Source organism: Parasteatoda tepidariorum, chromosome 7 (assembly GCF_982258835.1).
Source record: "Parasteatoda tepidariorum strain Cologne lab strain chromosome 7, Ptep-v5.0, whole genome shotgun sequence".
Lineage (NCBI taxonomy): Eukaryota > Metazoa > Arthropoda > Arachnida > Araneae > Theridiidae > Parasteatoda > Parasteatoda tepidariorum.
In genome coordinates this window covers 64,899,539-64,924,475 of record NC_141761.1, presented here as the reverse complement: position 1 = coordinate 64,924,475, position 24,937 = coordinate 64,899,539, and the positions used below count along the sequence as shown (strand labels likewise).

Here is a 24,937-nt window from a genome sequence, read left to right as displayed (position 1 = left end):
AACGTGGTAAATTTGGACGTATTCAGGTAGTTTTGACCATGCTTTTTTTGTCAGTGTCTGAAAATTTGTCCCAGTATTTATATATTACAGATAAATATTAATATTTTTTTTGAATATGAATAGCAAAGTTAAATAATATTTTATCCAAAAAGGAGAAAACTTGCCGACGAAAAAGCAAAAGAAAAAAAAAATTTCTGTTTGATTTATTTGAATTTTTTTTCTTGTATTGTTCAATAACATGTTGTCAAATTTCGAACATTCTAATGTGTGCATATTTAAAAATAGAATATTGTCTAGTCAAGAATAATTAATGTTCGACAACACGAAATTGTTGATTATTTTGAACGATTTTTTTTAAAAAAAGATACGTAATGAAGTACTCGTATTGACCTCATGTTTAATCGTCTGATTTGTAACAGAAATCCAAAAGAAATAGATGGAAAAGAGTTATTTTTAAAATCTACTTTTTGTTTGAGATGCAATCTGAAGTCGACTCGATCAATAATAGGAAATCTATACTTATCTATCTATACTAATATATACGATCAAATGGAAGATAGTTCTAAATACTTTGCTCACATATAATTGTAATTATTCTTACAAATGTTCTTTCGTTATTTTATAATTATATTTTTTGAAAAAATTCGATTTTCTTTTTGCCGATGTTTTAACTTTCCACGTAAGGCATGTATAAAGTAAATCAATACTTTGCCAACTATTATTCAATTTAAACATATTATTGTTATCAAATTACAATAATAGTTGGTGTTTGTAATTTAAAGGCATGAGTTTTCCGTATATTAGTGTGTAGGGTGTTTTTTGTTTATTTTTTTTTTTTATGCGTGCATAAAATATGTTATATTGTAATTAGATACATGAAAATAGGCTTAACAGATAAAATTTAAAAATTGGTAGAGAAAGATTTACAGAAAAAAGATAATGTTTTCTATGTTTCCTATCAACTAAAATGTACAGGGTGTTTTAAAAAAAGATGGGCTCATTTTATTTAATTTATATTTGTTAGGGAGGTAAGGGGTGGTTATTTAGCGTGTGAGAAGAATAGCCATACAGAAAAGGGGTGACACGTCGTACATTTTAAGCCTTTGTAACTTTCTCCTTTCATTAATATTTTAATTTTTCATGTCAAATTTATATTCAGTAAATTCAATTGAATTAAGTCTCATCCATTTTATTATATAACCCCACGACACTCAAATTAAAGTGAATTTAAATCTTTTTTTCAATTTTTCCACGCAGTAGTCACCCTGCATAAAATATGATGTATTTAAACATGTAAATATTGTTCAATAAAAATTAATTAATTTTTAAGATTAATTAAAAAATGAATTTCTATGTGTTAAGGTTTGGAGAATATTTCATTACTCGAAAAATGTATCCGATTTGATCTATGTTGGTTTACTGCACATTTTAATGAGTAAGATTCCCAAATACAAAAATATGCATAGTTGCATCGGCTTCAAATAAGTTAAATGCTGTACGAAAATTAGAATTTGTTTAACCTATTTATAAATCAAAAAAGAATTTCATTTGGCGTATGTTATAAACAAATCTCTCCAAAAAATCTTTTGAATTTTATATTTCTTTTTATTTTTATATTTATTTTTATTATTTTATTATATCTAATTTTTGTAGAGCTTGTATAGGTTTTGCATTAAAGTCTGTATAATTTGGAACGACTTTTTCAATCCCAGTAGCGAGTTCAATTAATAATTCTTTTCATCAATCTATAACATTCAGAATTTCAAGCTTGAAAATATAGAATTGATATTTTTAAACTATAAAGATAAAACGGAGAATTTTTTACTGTCACTCAAATACAAGTAAGAAAATCCAAAATTATTATTTTATTAAATCTAAAAATGAAGAGAACATATAATATTATATAATATTAGGAAACAACTTATTTCGAAAGGAATTCAGTCAAGGCTTACTCTGCTATGCCATTCCCAATAATATTTCTACCAGTGATGTTTCATCGGTTCCCTTTCAGTTTGCCATTCAATTTCGCTTCTTTGAATTGGCTGTTCCCTCTCAGTTTTGGGCTATATATCCGCATCTTGCAATTCTCCTAAACTCTTCATTCAAATACCACGTGATACTGACATAACTGAAAAAAATTCAAATTGCAGGTTGAAATCTGCTACAAAAAAAAAAGAAAAGAGAATGCTACTTACTTTTTATTGTGCTTTCTAAATAAGTTAATCAATTACGGCTTAGCATGAACAAAAATGTATCAGCTTCCATGCTCTTTTCATTCTTTTTTTCATTTGAAAAATACATATTTAAATAATGACCTCAATTTCTTTCCTAAATAAAGAAAAATTGATTTTTATATTTAAAAATGAAGCCTCTGAAAAAATTTATTCCACAATTTTAAACGCTTCTTATTAACAATATTATGCTTCAAAAGTGGACACATTTTTTAGGAAAATTCACTTGCTGTCGTGTTCAACAACTTTTTAATTTGTGAAAGAGATGAAAACAATAAATTGATTAAACCTCGAAACTTAAAAAATTTTTAAAACATACATCTTGACATATGTGTATTCTTTTCAAATAAAAGTGAGTGAAAATTTCACACGAAAAATATTTTTTTTCCCTTCCTGCTCTGTTACTGCTCAAATACCACTATCACCAAAAAAATTTCAAGATAAAGATAGTTTAGGTAACACACAACAGGCAAAATATTTAATTCAATATTCAATTATGAAGATAAGAATTTACCCTAACGGTTTTATCACATGAAGATATTTTTTCAATAAGACAGTAAAGACACAAACCAGCCTATAGTTTGTCCAAAGAAGAACTTCCCAAGCCATTAGTCTGGCCCCGTGGCGGTGACTATGGTAACGAAATATAATTATTTCAAGTTGGAGTGTGGGGTCATTGTTTAGGACAGGCTTTGGGTCGGACAGGGGTCGGCGAGAGAGAGGGTCTTATTAACAATATTATGCTATCTTCGGTCTATTGTGTTATCCCTAGAGTGAAGAGAAGCTACCCTCCCTGAAATGTGCTATTCTTGTTTCCATAGCAGCAGACGGCCTCAGACTTTGTGGTAGGGGGAGTTCTTTCCGTAGACAAACTATAAAACTGGTTGTCCCAATTTATCCGAAATTGAGAGTTTTTGCATGTGACGTATGCTTGTTACTTAAATGGTGTATACTTGAGAATGATAAAATGTGACTCTTGCTGTGCCTTGATCGGAATTTACTTGCAAATGTGCTCTTTTGTGTGCTTAATATTTATCAATCAAATTGAATTTATAAAATTATACTGCAAATATGTGCTTTTTTTCATTGCATTGGCTTAATAACTGTTATATTAGTATAAATAAATGTTTGAATGTTTATTTTTAAATGTTGCTTGCTTAAAATGTTCTCAAAATTGTTAAAGAAATAAAATTTATTTAAAACTAATAAATAGTAATTAATGAGTTTAAACTTATTTTATCTATATTTTGATTTTATAAATTTTTAATTTCATTAAAGCCTTAAAATAATTAATATTGAATAAAATGTTGAATTGATTGGATGTAGGATCTTAACGAAATAGTCGTACATCTAATCTTAGTTTTAATGTTTAGGTTAATTTTTTTTCTTAAATTTATTTGAAGTAGAAAAGGAAATGCATTTCTTAATGCATAAATTAGCCATAGCATCTTTTCTTTCAAATTTTTTTTCTGATGCAAGTGAAAGCTATTTCTGAGCTTATTCTGCGAGAATGCTATTACATGACCTTTGCAGAACGGACATAAAAAATTAGGGACATAAATTTGAACATGTTTGTGCCAAAGTTTTAATTTAAATAAGCTATCTTATATAACTATACTTAAATTATGAACGGAATTAAAGCACGTTTTCAATGTCATCTGTTTTAAATTACATGAGAATTCAAAACACAAGAAATACGGAAAATTTACTAGAAAACATAGTCTTTGAGTTCCCAATCCTTGTTTTAATATCCCATCTCAATAGATTTGATCCCAACCCAAAAGACAAAGGAATGTCTGAGCTTAGCAACAAAACAAATTTGTTTTTATGTTGACCTTACTGAAGGAAACTAGTCCTGGCTTATGTTAACTAATAATGAAAATATTTTAAAGCCTGATAGATTTAAAGATCAAACTCCAGGATTTATTTTTAACTAAGGATGTTAAATGTAAACAGTTTAAATCAGGATGTAGCATTGTTACTAACCTGACGACCTGATTTGAGAATAACGGCAGGACGGCATCATTTACCTTATATAATTATTTATTATAATTTTAGATGCTTTAAATAATAAAAAAAAACTGCTAATAATGACTGCTCGTATCTATGCACGATTATTAAGCTAAAATTATCTTTTTATGTTTACCGATGTTTAATGGGTGTGCCAACTTAATGAAAATCATTAAATCAATGATATATGGTTGCATTAAAACTGGTCTGGTAAACAAATTTCAGAGCGATAATATTCATACCGTAAGAGAAATATTGGAAGTTTTGATAATTATTTACAAGGTAGCATGACGTGAATATTTCATGGTATAATAGATACACTTATTTCATTTTCAAAATTTGAAAATTTTGTTTAGCTTGGAATTTTGAAATCGGAGGCATTAATTCTTTCACGTAATTTTTTCAGGTGGGCGTGTTGAAAGAATAAAAAATTTTACTAAAATTTTGAATAAATTCAGCTACTTTATTTTGAGCAACTAAAAAGTGATTCTTTTGCTAAATGTTTTAAAAATTGCTTCCACCTGGCACTGACATAAAATGATATGTTACATGAAATTATATATAATTACATAAAATGACATATTCTGACAGTACTGACATAAAATATAATTTGTTCACTGATCATGGGTTAGATCATTTCTCACTGATCATGGGTTAGAATACCCATACCATCGGGCTTGTCATGGGCGAGTTTATCATGGTTTACCTCTTTATTTAACGAAAATGCCGGTTAGTTCAATCAAAAAGTCTTCAACAAGAAAGCTAGTTTGTCCCAATGCCTGAGCCAGGTGTTCCCTTGTCTTCTGGGTTACGCTCAAAATTGCAATGCTATGGAGTTTATTATTGATAGTCGTAAAGTCAGAATTGGATGGGCTGATCAACACCGGTTACAAAATAAATAAAAAAAAATTGAAGATGAAAAACAGGATTATAGACAGTTTTTAAAAACCATGTATAAAATGTAAATGTCTAGAACAGAATAATAAATGCTACACTCATTAATGCGTTACGCCTATTTATTAAATTCTATTGTTTTCTTTTCACAAACATTAAATTTTTGTTACATTATCCTCGTTGAATTGTTGGATCTACTGAATTGTTAATTTTTTATTGCTTTTATTATTTATTATACTATTTATTAAAAATTTAGTCTTCGTGCACATATCTTAGAAGCTTTGAAATTCAAATATAATATCAATAAAAGTTTTCGTAACTTTTCTGTTATGTAACGAACAAACAGAATTTGCCCAGTATATTTATTTTTCAAATGAATTTTCAATGAATTTTCTGAGTGTGTAGTTAAAACTGATTAAACTGTATAAGTAATTCAGAATGCTACAGTAATGAAGTGTGTTAAAAATTTAATAGTCCAATAGTGAGAAGTTTCAGAACTGGTTAAAAGTATAAGTCTTGCTGCCTTGCGGAATTTTGTTTTTAATGTAAATTTGTTAATTTTCTTGTTTTTGTTTTCTACTTACTTCTGTAAGCCTCCTGCTATAATTTGTGGTGCATGAGGAGTTTTCAATCGTTGAAATAAAAAATTAAAAAAAAATAGTGAAGTCATCGCTTTTTTTTTTAGGATTAAAATTTGGTATATAGAATTCAGTTAATTAAATACTATAAATATTCGTTCTAGAAATATAATTGAAATAAAAGCCCTCTATAACATGCTTTTCGGAACAACGATTAGAAAAATTAAAGATACCAATATTATACAACAATGCTAACATTTTCCCCATTTAAGTAATAAGGTTAAACACATTTGTGAACAATAAAAGACTAAACTCAACTTCGTTAGAGGAAATATGTTTTTTTAGGATTATTACTTTTTTTTAACTTAAATTGATAATTAGCAAAACTGTCACTCCCTATATTATTTAACACTTATCATTAAAAATCAAACACCATCCGCATAAAATATTTTATTTCATCGTCACTGTGGTAAATAATGCTACTACGAAAAAGTGTTCAAAATTGAATAATTTCAGTTGTTTTTCAAGCTATAGTATATGACCCAAATTCTCTTATAAAATTTCTGGATGAAATTGTTTGTATAATATGAGAACATAGCCAAAAAAAAAAAAAGGGGATTAAATGTTTTTCTTCTTTTAGTTTGTAATCTTTATACGTACCGTAAACCGGGGCGAGTCTACCCATTTTTTCAGTTTGTCAACTTTCAAGTGGTCAAACTTTTGTAAATATCAAAGAAAAAAGGCTTTTAATAGGTGTTTCGGAATCGCTATTTATCCCTCTTTAAAGCTGTGAAATCGATTTTAGAAAATATTAACAGTTACGCTGTTACTGTATATTTTTATAGAACTGCTGACAAATCTCTCGTATGGGGCGAGTCTACCCATTCTACTAAAATGAATGTTAACATTGTAAATAATCAAATTTTACTATTAAATTGTTATTTTAGTTACTATATAGGATATTTATGAAGTAAAATTCATAACTTTACTATATATTCCATTTTTTTATTCATAAAATAACACAAATTGAGTATTTGATCGATTATCACATTTTGATCACAGTTTTGTTTTTATAATCATTAACATTATAAAATAACATATTTTTCTGATTATTGTTGATAAAAATAAATTAAAATTAATATAAATTTACCATTAAATAATTAATAAATAATAATAATTAAAGATTATTAACAAAATCGAAATTCAAGCATTGGGAATCATGAAAAATCCTTTTCCCATTCTTTTGGGAGGTAATAATAATTTATAAATATTAATTTATTTAACTTACATTAAGTAAAAAAAGCTAATTTTGCAATGTAAAAATTGAAAAATAGGTAAAATAAACATATTTTATATTTACATTTATATTTAACCTATGAATTTTCTTATTAATGATAAATTTATCAATGCAGAATTAAAATAATATACTCAAATTCATTTAAAATGACTTAATTTTAATATAAACAAAGTTCTAAATTATATTATTATGCTTTATTAAAACTAAATACGAATGGGTAGACTCGCCCCGCGAATTCTGGCTTTTTGTTTACAACAGCAAAACTTACATTCTTTCTGTTTTTTTTTTCATATAAAATTAATGTAATCTTAGTCTTAGATAAGTTTTTCACTTAACCAAAGTAAAAATAGTAATAATAATAATAATATACTTACGAAGCACCAACTAAAAGTTTGCTGATTTTCAATACAAATCTCTCAAAAGACGTTTGAACAGGTTGGTTAAAAAGACACCAAATAAATAAAAACGGATCAAACTACTACAGCGCCATCTTCCTTAGACTCTGAACTAAGTCCTCCGTCGGTAAAAAAATTTTTATTTGCAATTTAAAATAGTGAAAATTAAATAAAACTAAAATGGGTAGACTCGCCCCTGGATGGGTAGACTCGCCCCGGTTTACGGTACTCATTTTTATAATAATTCAGGTGTGTAATATTTACCTAACTGCTTTAAAAATAATCCTTTATCCTTTTGACACAGAATTTTTATTAAACATATTTTTCATACTTTTTTCATTATATTGCATTAATTTAGGTCAAAGCAAGTGAAAAATATTATATTCAGCATTTTAATCATTTACAGCGACGTTATTCAAATTATACATTTATATAATGGTTATTCATCCTTGTTGTCTTTTCTGCGTTAAAGATAAATTCTTACAAACACGTCTCACTTCCACGCAATTTTTTTTAAATTTGGACTTATTTGCAGTCATTTAGATCTATGAAAAACCGTTATTCATCATTGAAATATCACTAATTTTTCGAAATCAATTATTGGTAAATTTTTGAATATGAATGAAAAAAAAAATTCTAACTACTCTTTTTGAATGTTTTATTTTAGTACAAATATAATTCCGATAATCGAACAGATTTTTTAGTAACTATTAGACTGTTTTTTAATAACCAAAAAGTACCAAAACACATTTTTACTTGGCAATTAGAGCATCAATATATATATATATATATATATATATATATATATATATATATAAATAAAAGGATGTCCCATCTGCGTCAAAGGGTTAACGATATAAACTTTTTTTAGGACCCCTATTTTTTTTTCAAGACTTTGTTTCAATAAAAATGTGAATGCTCTTGTTTTTGCTGTTATCACTCTCGACTTTTCATTCTTCATTTAACTTAAATGCCAACACAACAGGGTTTGGATAATAAGGAGCCTGAACCATATTTTACTCTTTGAGGGAAAACTAAACTTATACCTAGTTTTAAGATAAGGAAAAAGAAACTCTGATTAAAAGCATATGGTCCGTTCTACAAAGGTCATGCGTGTGTGTGCAATGCTCTGATTCTAGTATCTTATTCTCGCATGCTGCTCACATCAGTGTTGGCCTGCACTACCTAGCCTGGTAATCTGGTATGTCCAAGTATACACCTTTGGTAAGCTACACACGCCTACTGCTTCTTTTTTTATTTCTATCTATCTTTTCTACACATGTTCTCTTTCTTTTTCTCCTTCTTTATGCGCACACTGCATATATGTGAACCTCGGATAGCAATTATGAACAGTTGTTGCTTAAAATAATCGAACTGTTAAACTCGAGTTATTTATTCCATCACTGTGTTGAAAGTAATATATGTTGCATATCAATTATCATATAACATATTTTTGTAGTATATTTATGTATTATAAATGTGCAAGTTCCGCAAAAAGTTTTCGGAATTTTTATCGCAAAAAAGAGGACAAAATTTTTTCGAGGTAAAAAAACGAGGACTTTTAAAACATATTTTAAATATATTCGAAGTGAACTTATATCTGGTTAAGGCCAGGGCTAAAGAGAATACAAGGGCTAGTTCACTCCGCTCTTAGAGCTGAAGCCACGATTTCCCTCCTCATGACGTCACTGTGTCCACAGATCTCGGAGATCGCAAGCAAAGATATTATGATAACTTTGCATCTTTCTCTTTATAAAAATAAGTTAGACTTTTTCTGGTTATTAGCTTTCAAACTTTACGTAATTAACACATTATTTCAGTTCATAAACATAGTTCAAAAGAACTTTCTTGGCCATTATATTAATAAAAATACCATTTTAAGCTTATAAAAATGTTTTACTAGTTAACTAAAATGACACTATAAATACTTTATTTTAAAAAGTTCAGTTTTAACTTTAATTATTAGGAAAAAGGAAAGCATATATTGACACTTTTTTTATCTACATATTCTTTTATAAAGATAAGTTAAGTTAAATTTAGAATCCCTGATTTTAAAATAGTCGTTAATAGCAATTTGTTCATACTTAACCATTAGGAAACATCAACCTTAAACGCTAATTACTGAAACAAAATAATAATTTAGGTTCATAATGACATTAGAAATTTTACAATTGTTTGTAGACATTTAAATTTACGATGATATAATTTATAGATATTTAAATTGAAAAGAATATAATTTTCAAAAAAAAATCATAAATATTTAGAATAACTACATTAAAAAATATGTTATGAAATTAGGAGAATTTCAACTATATACTATATATTTTATTTATACTTTTTACTTACATTTTAATTTTCTTTGACTTTATCTATTTTTTAATTCTTTTCACTTGCCATTCTCTATGAAGTAACGAGGCGGTTTCTATTTAGATAATGAATTTTTATAAAAGTTCTTTACGACAGAATAAACGTATTGCTGTTTTATATTAACTGTGTCATTTCGGAATCCATTCTTTACATAGTTGTTCATTTACTTTAGGGAACACGCGAAAAATTATACTTTTTCTTTTTGTTTTTATATCAGAATTTTTGAAAGTTGCAATCGCGCAAACTGGCATTTCGATAATAGTTTTAAATTCTTGTAAATTCACTGCAAAAACTGAGGAAAGTCATTATAGAAAATAACAAATGTCTTAGAATATCTCGGAAAAAGAAATGATCCAATATTAGTTAGAGCTAGTAAGGCCAAACGCTCCGTTCTTGAAGTAAAAGTGCGAGCTTTGCGCCAAAGTGACGTCACTAGAGTGACGTCGGAGGATCGGCGCGGCGAGAGATACTTCAAAGGAGTGAACCAGCCCTTCTATTCTCTTTAGCCCTGGGTTAAGGCAAGCGATTCAATATCTCGTTAAAATATTTTGGAAATACTAACAGAGCCTTCTAAAAGGTAAAGCCCAAATTGATTTTAGGCAAATGATCTTCCTCTTTTATTGAATGCGAGTTTCACCCGTTTTGAAATTTTAATAAACAATTACAATTCTTAGTTTTTGTCTGTGTTTGATATGATGTATATGTGCAACATATAAATAGTTGTTAAGGGACCTTAATTTTTAAACAATTGTTTTTTTAAAAACTTTTGTAGACTGTATAGGTGTATTCCAGAAAGAGTTATTCTTAATCCTTTCTCGACAGGAGTTGCAAACGCGCACTTATCGCTGAGACCTGGAGTCTTGTTTGCAAATGTCTGCCCTGGACCAGGAGGTTTTTTGCTGTTAAGCTTAAATCCATGAAATATCTGAAATATAACGTGTTCTTTAAGCACACACCATTTAGAAGATAAACAACATATCTTGTACATATATTTTATTTACATATTTTATTAACCTAATTTTTTTTTTTTGATTAAATACATTTTTTACACAAGTGCTGTGATTTTGAGTTCTATTAAGCAATTTTGATGCTTCATTGTAACAGTAAAAACAGAAAAAATTGCCCTCTGCAAGTTCTAACTGTCAATTATAAACTGGACTACACGCCCAAATACACAAACAACACTCTAGCGAAAATAAAACTCTCAACAAATGAACAAATAACACGTGCTCATCTCAAAGAACCGTTCCTTTCCTCTGATGTTTATTTAGTCAAAAACTACGTGCATGTGAGTCATATGTCTCTCATTTCAATTAGTTAAATCAGGGCATGGATCTCAGATCTTATGGAATTGCAAAAAATTATAGTTTTTAATACGTTCCAGAATACTGTCACAAATATTAGATGACAGGAAGTTATCGGGAAATTGCTCTCATCCGTCTGCATGTCGGCTGAGAAATGAGAGCGTTTCATGCTGACACTTAGGCATGACAATTGGCTATAAAGGAGTAAATAACAATGAAATTGAATGAGTGTAAAGCCATTTTAAACTTATTATAAAAAGAATATTATTGTTACAAATAGGTTTTAATATTAAAATAATTGTCGTAACTTAGAAAAAGATAAAGGAAGACTTGCTAATCTTATTCATGATATATGTTTTCATAGCTAAAAATTGACCTGTTCTAATTTACTTTTCCCTCCCACGATTTTCTGTGGCTATTTTTTCTCTGGCAATAAATTGCAAATTTTAGAATATGTTAAGATAGTGTAGATAATGAATCCAATAATAACTAGTTTTTAATTATTAAACAAATAATTTTGTTATTTTTGAGACAAAATTTTATTTTCTCAGCGCTGTGATGTCAATATTATTGCTAAGGGTGTTGGCGGGATTATTTAAAAAAATATGCAATAGTTATAATTATGATTTATTGGGGTCATTGTTATAAATTTAATGTATTTAGTCCTGCAATATTTACATATTGTAGTTTTCTCCTAATAAATCTAAACAATGGCTTTAAAATAAAAACGATTTATATTATTCAAGCAGAAGAATTGTGATTTTTTTTGTATTTGCTACTAGTTTTCATTTCAGAAAAGGTATTTAAGTATATTTACTTCTTAAGTGAATGGTATAAGATTTTATTAATTATTTTAGAAACAAATGTAAATGCATTAATTTCTTGAAAAGCAGAAAAAAAAACTTAATCCTTTAAAATAAACTCGAAACGCTCTGAGGGGAAGAGTAATACACCTTGCGAAAAAAAAATAGAACAAAAAATTTCTTACAAACATGCGTGACATATTAGTGGAGCTCTCTTACTTCATAATATCAAAACTTCCAACTTAGAAGAGTCCGAGATCAATAAAATTTCTGGATGAAATTGTTTTTAAAATTTAAAAAAGAGTTTTTAGTTATTAATCGATTTATAAACACTAATATGTTATGATGGCTTGATATTTTTCATAAGCATAAAAAAATAAGGTATGCATAAATAAAGAAAATAAAAAAAGTTTTCAAAATAATTTCTATAATTAGAATTTATTCTTTTTTTTACCCTTTGAGGTCCTATGTCTCGGCTACTAAAGCTTTTTTCGCACTTCCAGTAGCATATCTGCTCCCAGCCACTACAACAAAGATTTAATTTATTCAACAAAACTGTTCTCTTAAACTCGATTAGCTTAGGTGAAATATAAAATTCAAAATGTTATTTTTTAAATTGTGTATAAGTGTAATAAAGTTTTTTCTTCGTGAAAAAATTTTTTGCTTATTCATTATCCAGCATATTATCGAACAGAAATTTATTCTGACTATTATGAAAACTATATACAAATAAGAAAGGAATCAACTTAGTTGACTTTAAATACATGATTCATAATATATCAAACTTATTTGATTGACGTTAGTGTTTTCTTCACGTTTTTACTAATTTGCACTATTTGTTTTTAATTTATGCGCAAAATATTGGCAGGATATAGCAATTTTCTATAAATTTGTTCTTCAGAAAAGAGAAACTGATAAGTTTTATACAGATTAATTCTAATTCAAACTTATAATTTTCAACGTTCTGCTCTTCTTTATTGTTACCTGTTAGGAAAAATTCTATGATTTTTCGTTCTTTCTAACGCTAGAGTCATTTAACTTCCCTTCTTTAAAATACATCTACTCAACTAGTTTAGCTTTTACCAGAAAAAATAATTTTTAACATTTGTGAGCAAATTTAGAAAAAAAAATATTTGAATAAAGCAAACAATATTCAATTATAATTATTAATCATTGTTTTGGAGCGCGCGGTAAATATTTTTAAGGACAAAATGTCAACCAATATTATCACGCGCTATTGTGTTGGGGTAATATTATTAATTTTGTCAGATTACCCGTCTTTTAGAGCCATATAAAATCCTAATCCAGATCTTATTTCACAAAAATTAAAGTGATGTGAATAAAGTTCAATCAAATAAAAAAAATCACAAAGCATGGAAAAATAAAAAATAAAATATCGTATCTAAGATTGGAGCAAATACATTTTAAGAAATAATACATTTTAGATGTAACATAATTATGTTGTAAAGAACACTTAAAAGAAAACCCAACGAGGTAAAATCTTTTAATAATAGTTAAGGGGAAGGGGCAATCCAAACGTTAAGCAAACGCGAAAACAATAAAAGAGTAAAAATGATCATGCCAGTGACCCCAAAAGGAAGTTTTGAAAAAAAAGAAAATAGATGAAATTAGGAAATTGGGTAAGGGGTATAAAAGAGCATGGCCAAATGTCATTTTTTCACACTGAAATTTTTTTGCAACAAAAATATTTTATTCATTTTAACTGATTCTAAACAAAGATTTGGATTATAAAACATTGCGCTTGAAACTATCTGATAATTTTTTTTAAAATTACAAAATTTTATTTTATTTCATAAACTTTAGAGGTGCCTTATGAGGCCTAAATGTTTGAGGGCTTGGTATTTCAGCCCCAGTACACCTGGTTCTATGTAAATGGATATCCAATTTCATTATTCATTCCTCTTTTATCATGCATATCCTATTCGGCCATAGCTTTCCTCAGTAATTCTGTCTAACACAAAGTTTGAGTATGTCAGTCTTATGTTTCAATAATCAAGTATATTGAATTCTCATTATTATATATTCTTAAATGAAAACCAAAATTGCAATCATGTCTCGTTAATTTTTTTTATACTTATACCGATTTAAAACTTATGTATACACTGCATGTGCTTGTAAATACAGTATTTTTAGTAAATGTATGTGCATGACAGAGTGTTTTCTATTGTTATTGATTACAAGAAATCGATAATTTATAAACGCAATTGTATATTATAATTAGTAATGGTTTATACTAATAATATTGAACTGAGATTACAAGATAATGAACATCGATTATTATACAATTTAATTACCAGGAATCATTGTTTAATTTTTGTTACAGAATAATTGACCATTGTAATCAATGACATTTCACTTATCTCTTCTGCATGGTGTTACATTAGACTAATGTAATAATGATGTTATGGAAAGCATGATTGTTTATCGCTAAATTCTAGTTGCTTGTTACAATTTGTTTCTCTCTATTCGCAAGAAATTTCTTACCCGGCTTATAAATCCTTTAATTTGTTCTTTCCCTTCAGAATAATGGGAATTATTTTATTTTTCTTTGAACTTTTCAGTGCTAAGTCGCAAATATAATTATGGCGCTCCAAGAACGTGGACAAAGATCATTTTTTTTTTACCGTGATTTTCTCACAGAGTTTAGTTCGTATCATAAATAATTTTACTATGCCCTTCATTGTAATCCGAGGGAGTATTTACAATAATTAATTGGAGAATTAACCATGTTAAATTAACACTACGTGAGTTTTTAAAAAAATTTATTTATCGTGATATACATGGGATATTTACTGTACGTCCATCGTAAAAAATAAACGATAAAAGGCCAAATCGTGGCGAATCTGTAAATTAGAATACGTGTTAAATAAAAACTGAAGATAAAAGGAAATATCATAATTCGCGCCAGTGAAGATTCTTCGGCACCGTCGTCGAAGAAATCTCCTGTGGTCAATCGTGATCTTACTGTGGATGGACAACTTCCATTTATTCCCTTAAAATATATACTTTTCATTTTTAAAAACTATTTAAGATTTGACTAAAATACTTTCTTTGTGAAACTTTAAGATAGGGGTGCACAACCTATGGCTAGTGGGCCACATGCGGCCCACCTACTGTTGATGTGCGGCCCGCAGGATTTTCTGAATGTAATAAAAAAAAATTCTTTTAATTTGGTTTTTGTCTAATCATAAATTTTCCTTAATTAAAATATTTAATTCACATTTATATTATTCTATAAAATGCGTATATTTTTTTGTACTTTCATTTTGTAATATATATATATTAATATATATATATATATTAATATATATATATATATATATATATATATATATATATATATATATATATATATATATATATATATATATATATATATATATATATATATATATATATATATGTTTGATAAATTAATTATTGTGATAAATGGAAAAAGTAATTTAAAAAAAAAAGCATGTTTTTTTTGGTTTTAAATAAATTCAAATAATTAAGAGTATTCAATTTTCCTCAAATATGTTCTTAAGTTTATTGATACAAATATTTAGTACTTAGAACACTACTGTTTCTATAAAAATTATGATATTTGCCGCTAAAATGACTAAATATGCATGCGGCCAATCATTAATCCACCTACTGTGCAAGTGGCCCTTCGCTCAAAAAGATTGTGCACCCCTACTTTAAGATATATTCGAATAAAACTTAGTGCTGAAATAACCAAGAAATTAATAATTAGTGACATCACAAACGATACATTTTGAGGAATAGGTAATTATTTGAAGAATTGTCGAATCAGACTTCATCGATATTATAAGGGGCAGTTTATTTATTTTTTTTTTTTTTAAGAATTTATTTGCGTAATATATATGGAATATTTTCTATCTGTTCATCGTAAAGAAAAATTATTGAATGTCAAATCCTGCCGAAACTGTAAATTAGAATATGTGCTATTTAAAAACTGAAACTTAATGAAGATTAAAGAAGCGATTTTAATTCGCGATAGTGATGATTCCTCCAGCACCATGAAATTGGAAAGAAATCATTGAGGGTCAAAAATGCATAATATTTCATTTCATCCTTTAAAATATCTACTTTTAATTTTCAAAAACTGTTTATATCTGACTAAAATACTTTCTTTATGAAACTTCAAAATAGATTTGAAAAAAAATTGTACGCTAACCATGCCGAGAAATTATTTATCTAAGACATCATGAGCTGCAAATTTTGCGGAATAGGTAATTATTCAAAGAAATAAACTTCGTTGATTTTAAATCACAAACTTCATCGTCATTATAGAGAATTTTTTTTTCATTTTTAAATTTTTTCCAACTTTCAAAAGTGGCAAATATATTTTATTCAAAAGAAAATGTTAAGAATAGACAAAATAGACTATTTTTTTTTGTACGCTTCACAGTATTGATGAACAAAGCCCCCAATGATAATTCAGATAAAAAATTCCGATTTTTTTTAATAAAATGCTCAAATAAGATTGGCATTAGATTTTATGTATTTTTAAAAAAATTTATTTTTAAATTGGTTTTATAGAGAAATTAAGTACTATTTTGGAAGGAAAAAAAAGCTTATTGAATCACTGACATGCCAGCATATTTTTTATAAATGCACAGATTATTGCTTATTTACAGGTTATATCATTTGAATATTGCTTAACTTAAACGAAAAATGTAATTTGGTAATTATGTTTAATTGTTAAATTGATATATTGTTCTACGTTTATATTTCATACATTGACAAATGTAAACATCATTACCTGTCTAATCGATAAGTAAAATTTTAAGAAAATCTCTAAATTTGTACTCTGATACATACGTATATTGATAAATAAGTAAATTGTTCAATCTATATATTGTATTAAGTATACATCATTTATTTATTAAACCTTAATAATAGTTAAGTCTTCTAGATGTATGAAACAGAAAACTATGTCATTCAATTTGATTCCTTTGCAGCAATAGCAATGATTTGCAGCAATAGCTAGCCAGTTTTTACTCCTTATTTCATATAGCGATACTAGAGATGGAAACAATTTTATGAAAATGAAAATGGGTTGAAGAAATTGTTTAATTGTTAATTTGAAACAAAAAAAAACTTCTAACTTTCTGAAAATTTTAGATAAAACATTATTTTTTTCTCAGATTTGTATAAAACTTATTGTTAAAATAAAATAGCAACATAACATTTCCTTTCAAAAAAGAAGAAAAAATTTACACTTCTGTTACATTATAATATTAAAAATGGCCGTTTGTATGGATAAAATGGTCTAGTGTTAGTATAAAATTTAAAGTTGAAAAAAATAGGTTTTACCTTACCTTTTCTTACTTGAAATATTTTTTGGCCAAAATTTTACTTTTTTTAATAACTTTGCATTTGCTTTTTAGTAAATAATATTATTTTTCCTTACTTTAATTACCATTGATTTTAAACTTTTCATTTTTATTAAAGCACGTTTTAAAAAGCGAACTGTAAATAAATTCAACATATGGTTTCTGATAACTTTAGAACTATTTATTCGATGACTTACCTACGCTATCTACGTTTATAATGAGCTTGAAGAAAATAATTAAACAATAAAGATTGTGCAATAAAGTCCTAAACAGAATCATCGATAGTTTTATTTATAACAATGGATAATCTTAAACTAATGCGAAAAACTCATTTTTAAATCATCCTTCCTAACCGATCTAAGTTAAATTTTTAAATGATTTTAGGATTGGGGACTAAAATTGCTCCTTGTTGTCGATGCCCAAATTTCAGAATCCTAGCTCAGATGATTCTGGAGTCATAAGAAATTTGACCTAGCTCTCCGACACAAGAGACAAATAAAATAAATAATAGGTACACAAGAGACAAACAATAAGTATATGCTAAAGAAAAGGAAAAGAAAAAAAATGAAAGTTGAAATACAAAGATACCGTAATAATTATGTAGAGCGTTAATATAAGCTTTGGTAATCATATAAATAATCAAAAGTAATAATTCCAACATATCTTTTAGCTCCTATTGAAGTCGATTTTAGTTTTTTTTTTTTTAATTCTTTGTAATTCTTTTCTTCTAATATTTAATTATAAGGAGTATTTTCTTATCAACCTTATTTAGCTTAACAACGGGTGAAATCAAAATAAAATAGTGATATATAATAAGTTACATGACCGTAATTACGTTAGAATTAAGTAATTTTAAGTAAAGTTGTATTTCAACAAATAAATATTTTTCATTCGCGTATTTCATTTGAATATTAAATACTGTAATTACGTCACAATTAAGTAACTATAAGTAAAGTTGTATTTCAACTAATAAATATTTTTCATCCGCGTATTTCATTTGAATAATAACTACAATAATATCTGGAATGCATGCATGAATTATTGGAAAAATGTACAGGGTGATTACAAAATAACTGCATACATACGACGCCCAGGCAAGCAGTTAGAAAACGGAATCGAATTTCTTAAGGGCATGCGCTTAAGAATAGTGTTTAAAAGAAGATTATCCAGCTCTTATGGATATGTTTATAATGACAAATATTCGAAATTTTAAAATGGTAACCCTTGCATCAAAAAATATCCTCACTGTAAAAAATAAGAAAAAAGCTTAAAATGAAAGTAAAATATACATAGATATACTTGGTGGATATTGGCATCTTTTGTACGTGCCATACTCAAGAAAATAAAATGGCAATGAAAGAAAAACGTAAACAAATTATAATCCGGATAAAATGCATTTTATATTAAAATGGAACAAAGAAATAACGTAAAAATGGAAATGCGTGTCATCTGATGCGAAGTAAAAAGAAAATATTGACTTATTTAAAAGTTTTCATTCCGGGTTGAAATAAATAAAACACCGTCGCTCATCCTGGTGACCAACTTTTCAATAACTCACTGGATATTTCACAATATAGTCTCACTAAAATGGAGTTAGAGCCAAATTTATATCACGAATAATAGCGCAGCTAGACTGAGATGAAACGAAGCAATTCGCCGATTGGTTTGTTATCAGACAGTTAAGTGATGCCCTTTGCGAAAATTGGCAATTTTTTGGCGGCAAATAATGTGTTTGTTTGCGTGCAATGCCCAGTCAAATAAAATTGCGCCAAAAGTAAAACATAAACAAATTGTAATCCGGATAAAATGCATTTCATATCAAAGCAAAACAAATAAATTATATAAAAATAGAAATGCATGTTATCTGATATGCGAAGTAAAAGGAAAATATCGAATTATTTAGGAGCTTTATTTTGGAGTTGCCATAAATGAAACAGCAACGCTTATTCTGATGACCAAGTTGGCAATAACCCAATAGTGAAATTAAAAATGTAATCTAACCAAAATAAAGTTGGAGTTAACTATTTAACCCGAATAATAGCGACGCTAGACTGAGATGTAATAAGCGATATGTAGAATAGCGCTCACATCAGGCTTAGAAGTTTTTTACTGTAAGAATCACATTTCGGGAGGGGAAAAATAAGAAATTATCTTGTGAAAACTTCGAAATTTTGTCACTGTAACTGCGATCGTAAGAACTGGTTACCGTTTTTTATACTATTCTAGGGTGAATACCTTATAACATCTTTACATAAAATTTTATTCCGTTCTCGCCAATAGTATTCTCACCAGGAAATCGTATATTGGCGGAGTTGTTTTATTATCACCTTGTTTATTATCTCTGTGAAACTTGAGGGGGAGTTTTTACTTTTTCATAAAAGATATCACTTAAGAATTTAAATAAACTTACCTTTTATTTATTAGCACCGTTTTCGAAAACTGTTTCTCCATCTAAATATCACTCATGCCATTTTGTGAATTTGTAACAGTTTTTAAAAAAATTCCTCCCCTTATTTTTCGCAGCGCTTTTCATGCTACGCAAAATTTTTTTTAATAAAAAGCATTTGAGATACAATTTAATTTGTTTATGTTTGAAAAAATTATTTCTTCGCTGCCATTATGTGGGCTTATAAAAAAAATTAAGAAGTTTTTGATTTATAAAATATTGTTACATTTTTGGAAGAAATGTTTAAAGCATTTATTCGATTTCATAAATTTCAGTAAGTTTGTATTTTCGAATTAAAGCTTCTAGTTTAAAATACTCGAACTGTATGTGTAATGACATTTCTTTTGACAAAAGAGCTTTGAATTAGTCTCAACAACCTCAAAATGTCTATTTTTCAAACTATCTTAAAACGTCAATTGTTTAAGCAACTTAAATGCTTTTTGTCTTATTAAATTACAAGAAAATTATGACGTAAAAAATAGTGAACAAATGAGCGGTTGCTACCTCACATCAAAATGCCAATGCATCGCTCGCAATAAGTTCTATTGCTTAGGAGCAACACAAAATATAAATCAAAGTTAAAGTTTATTAATAATTAGAATTTCTGTCAAATCATTTTATACCTTATTTTATAACCGTCGTAGAACAGTCGACCCAATTTTTGGGTTTACGACTACTGATGTCCAACTCCATCGCCTTGTAATTTTGAACCTAAACCAGAAGACAAATGAACTCCTGGATCAAGTAACGGGAGAAATTTGTCCTTGTTGAGGACGTTTTAATGAAACTATCCGGCTTTTACGTTTCATGGAGAAGAAAACCACGAAAACCTCCCACTATAAGGCTGACGGCAAGGAGACTCTAACCCACGATGCGGCTATCACTGAGGATATTTTACGTCAACACTGTGGTTGATGAAAGGCGGATGAGGAATTCGTATCGACTCTCCATCGCCAGGATTCGAACCCGTTGCCCTCATTGGAAGGCGAACGGTCTATCCCCTGCGCCATCACTGCTCTGTCAAATCATTAGTATTCATCTGATTTTTTTACTTAACAATTTAGATCATTTTAATCACTTAAGGTCTACCCTTTAAAAAAATATCTTTCGCAAAGCTCGCACGCAGATGCAGTGTTTCGAAAATTAATTTTAAAGGTTTAAAGTCATTTGTATTGATTGTATTTATTTTACTGTATTTATGTTTTTGTTATCTATACATTTATTTGTGTATTTATTATCTGTGTATTTTTTATCGATGTATTTTTTATCGATGTATTTATTATATTGTAGGGGTCGGCGGACTCGAATTATAGCCAGCCTTCTTCAGATCTCTCTCTGGATGAAGAACGAGAGGCGCTACGCAGGGAGACGGAACGGCAAGCACTGGCTCAACTGGAAAAGGCCAGGGTATACCTTTCACATTCCCATTTAGCCTGAAGTTTCTCGCAATACACCCCCCCCCCTTAATAAGGTTTTTCGAAACTCTGTCGCCAAGGGATAAAAAAAAGTCTTAGTTTATGTACCATACACTTGTGGCAAAGCGGTTATTTTAACTATATATATCGTCTTGCCGTGAGGAATCATCTTAGCTTTAGAACGGAAAAATTACTTAAACATTTTAAAAGTTATTAAGGGCAGGGTTAGCCTGATCGGTAGGGCGTTGGGCCCATGTCCGAGAGCTCGTAAGTTCGAAACCCACCGGCCAAAGACTCCCTGTGTAGTAAATGGTGACTGATGCACGTTAAATCTGTCGAGTCGCAAAGTCCTCCATGTTCCCATAACAAATCAATACCTCTGGGGGTTATATGATTCAGGTCAAAATTACGATCTGTGGATGAATGAATGGATGTATGAATGGGTCCACCCTATAAAACTGGCTGTGACGTGTGTGTGGCTGAAGACGAATTCTTGGCTATAGGTTGGCTCCACTGAAAAAACAAGAAACGCACACTGTGCTTTAAATTTGATTGGTTTCCCCAAGCAGGCTTGCCCGTGTGGCAAATGACATTAGAAACAACAGTTATTTAATTTTTTAAAAATCGCCAATTTGGCGACGTTTTTCTGCTTAAATGAAAATTATCAAATTCACTTCTGTATTCTCATATTTTGTAAAATTTTAAGAGCGCAGATAATGTAGCAATGGGGTAAACGTTTAAGTATTTCATTTTAAAACCGTCGTTGGACAGTCGACTCAATAGTGAGTTCGTGGCCACTAATGCTCAACTCCGTATCCCTGTAATTTTGAACTCAATCTAAAAGACAAGAGAATTCCTGGATTAAGTATAGGGAGAAATTTGGAGGACTTTTCAATGAAACTAACCCGCATTGGCGTCCCGCAGTGGACTGATCGTTAAGACACGGTTCTGAGCAGATCACCGAAGTCAAGCATCAGTGGCTGCGGTCAGTGTGCGGGTGGTTGACCCACTTGGATCAGTCTGCGTAGGGACCGAGGGTGTGCGGTATTAGTCCTCGTTAAGCTGTGCTACCGTAAAGTGCTCGACTTCACGTGCAGGTCGTTGGGCTACCGAAGCGGGAGTTCCATCCCCTCCACAGAGGATCAAAATTGGGATGGCATGTTTTCGGATCATCCTCAGGGATGTTTCCCAGACCGTCGCCAATAGCCCATTGAGCAGCTCTAGTGGGACGCAAATGAACTACAACAACAACAACCCGCATTGGCGTTACATGAAAAGGAAAACCTCCCACGGTTAGCTTGACGGCGAAGCATGATTCGTCTAACACTGAGGATATTTCACGTCAGCACTGTCGTCGATGCTACCCGGGTACAAAATTCGAAAAGAATTGGACCACCGAAGCTTTTCATCTTTACAAAACTGTGACTTTCTCCAATATTGACGTTTTGCGTCATTCTCAGCATAAGCATAGACTGCTCTGGCTTTAGATAGGCTTAACTTGTCCTAAAAGTCATGAGAAACTGCAGAAAACTCACAGCAATTGCAAATAGCATATTCGCATATGGTTTCATGTTTTTAATCTCGCTCTCATCGTATTTTACCATCTTTCATGTTTTGCCATTTTTAAATATATTTTTCTTTTATTTTCCTCGTTTGAATATTATTTCACTATCCTCAGAGTCCATTCGATTTTCTTTTCTCTCTTGACTAAAACTATATTTTAAGAGTGGGGATTACTAAACATGCTGTATGCGTACACCACCAAACAAAGATTAAATCCTAAAACGCAGTGAAAGAAAAATTCTTTTGCACACTCTTGTCTCATAGGTAATTATGGGTCATAGATTATGTTACATTTAACAAAATATATATATTATGGATTGTGTTACACAAAACAAAATATTATGTCAATATCGTAAAGCTTAAGTAAAAGCTTTGTAAATTGCAGCATAAAAAATCGAAAATAATGGACATTACAAAAGTTCTTCTCTTAGCAGTATTAATTGAATTTTTAACTTTGATAGACAAAAATTTAAACGTTTGGACATTCTAATGCTTTGCAAAATCGAAACTACAGATCTAAAGATAACCAAAAAAAAAGCTCAGTATTTTTTTAAAGCTTGGAATTGATTAATTATGTGTACATTGCGGTACATGAAATCATAAAACAGTAGAATATAAGATTAAAAATAAATTGAAATGCTAATTTGGTCCCAACAAGGTATGTTCTTAAATTTATTTTATTATATCTGAACATCTTGGGAATGAAACGAAAGGAGAAAACGGAGGTTCCAATATTCGTCATTTGAATAAAAGAAAATGATTATTCAAATCTAAATCAAATTACATTTGCTGTAACTGTTCTTTTGATTACGATGAAAGACGTTTGGTTTACATCGATTTGAATAATATTAAGTGTCATAAGTTTAAATGCGATTTGGAAGTAAAGTTAGTATTATGAATTTCAAAGATTTTAAGAAGTTGAATATTCATTATCCTGTTTTGAAAACGCAACCTAAATTTCAAAATTACACTGGAGAAATTTTTAAACAAATAGATTTTAAAAATAGGTTTTGTTAGAATGCATATGTATTACACTGCTGGAGGCAATATAGAAGCGAGAAGCTCTGTGCTGTTAAGAATATTCCAAGAAAAAAGTATTTTAAATATAATTCAAGAATTTGTTTCAGTGTCTGTGTATGACGCGTCGCGGGCAAACTAGATCTCATTTACACTTATGAATTTAGACGTGAAGGTAAATTTTCACCCCTAATGGAGCATTCCTACTGCATGCGATTTGCATCAAAGCGAATTGCGCATGCGTGAGTAATTCTTATATGTAGTTTCTAAATTTTTCGCATGCGTGTCTAAAGCAATCACTTGCTGTGTGATTGCTCTCTTAGTTTTTAGAGGCCTGATTTGTTAATACGATTAGAATTGTTTGAACAATTTTTCTCGGTATGATTGATATTAGATCATTTTTTGCTTAAATTTTTTCGGCTCATTCATTGGGACAAAATGCTTGAATTCGTCCATATAAATTAAAATAATGCTCTAAAATAAAATGGTTGTGATTAACAGTTTTCCAGTAGGCTACAAACTCAAGATATTTGTGGGGCTTCTTCCTGTTCGAATAACTATCAACATGTCAGTTATTGTCATAGATTAAAATTGTGCATTAGCCAATTATTGAAACCAATTGTTTAGTTTAAATTTTTTTAAACCACTGTAATAGGGGCCGGGATAGCCTGGTTGGTAGGGCACTAGGCCCATGTCCAAGAGTTCGTGGGTGCGATTCCCGCTGGCCGAAGACTCCCCGTGTAGTAAATGGTGACTGATGCACGTTAAATCTGTGGAGTCATTAAGTACTCCATGTTTCCAAAACAAATCAATACCTCTAGGGGTGCTGATCCAGGAATTTCCTTGTCTTCTAGATTGGTTCAAAATTACACGGCTACGGAGTTGAACATTAGGAGTCGTAAACCCAATATTGAGTCGGCGGTTTAACGACACAAAAAAACACTGTAATAATAAATCATTTCTTTAGCAACACTCTAGCTAGCTTCAGAAGAATTGCATGGGTGGTATAAAATGCAGAGTTTAAAGACACGAAAGCCAAAATCGAAAATATTTCACCAAACATAACTGACGGTGCAAAAAACTAAATCCCATGAAAACTGAAAAGTAGAATGAGGGACAACTTGAAATCACGATTTCCGTATTTTTCTAGAAAAACAAAACAAAAAAAAACGTAAGTCTCTTGCTTGTTAGGAGATATGAAAAAAATTACACGAGGAGGCCACATCGTGCTTACTTGGTGAATGATTTCCTTTT

General features: G+C 29.3%; 1 protein-coding gene across 5 annotated transcripts in view; it reads left to right on the top strand.

The window, feature by feature from the left end:
• Nucleotides 1–24,937, top strand: part of Ca-beta (Calcium channel protein beta subunit) — a 150,504-nt gene that overhangs the window by 106,559 nt on the left and 19,008 nt on the right. For 4 of the 5 annotated variants that reach the window (XM_071183359.2, XM_043044163.3, XM_043044164.3 and 1 more), the window contains exon 2: nt 20,979–21,095. In XM_071183359.2, coding sequence (XP_071039460.2) covers nt 20,979–21,095 — 117 coding nt within the window. Of the gene's footprint in view, nt 1–8,574; nt 8,630–20,978; nt 21,096–24,937 lie in introns of all 5 variants that reach the window. The other variant, XM_087167956.1, reaches the window with a different exon arrangement.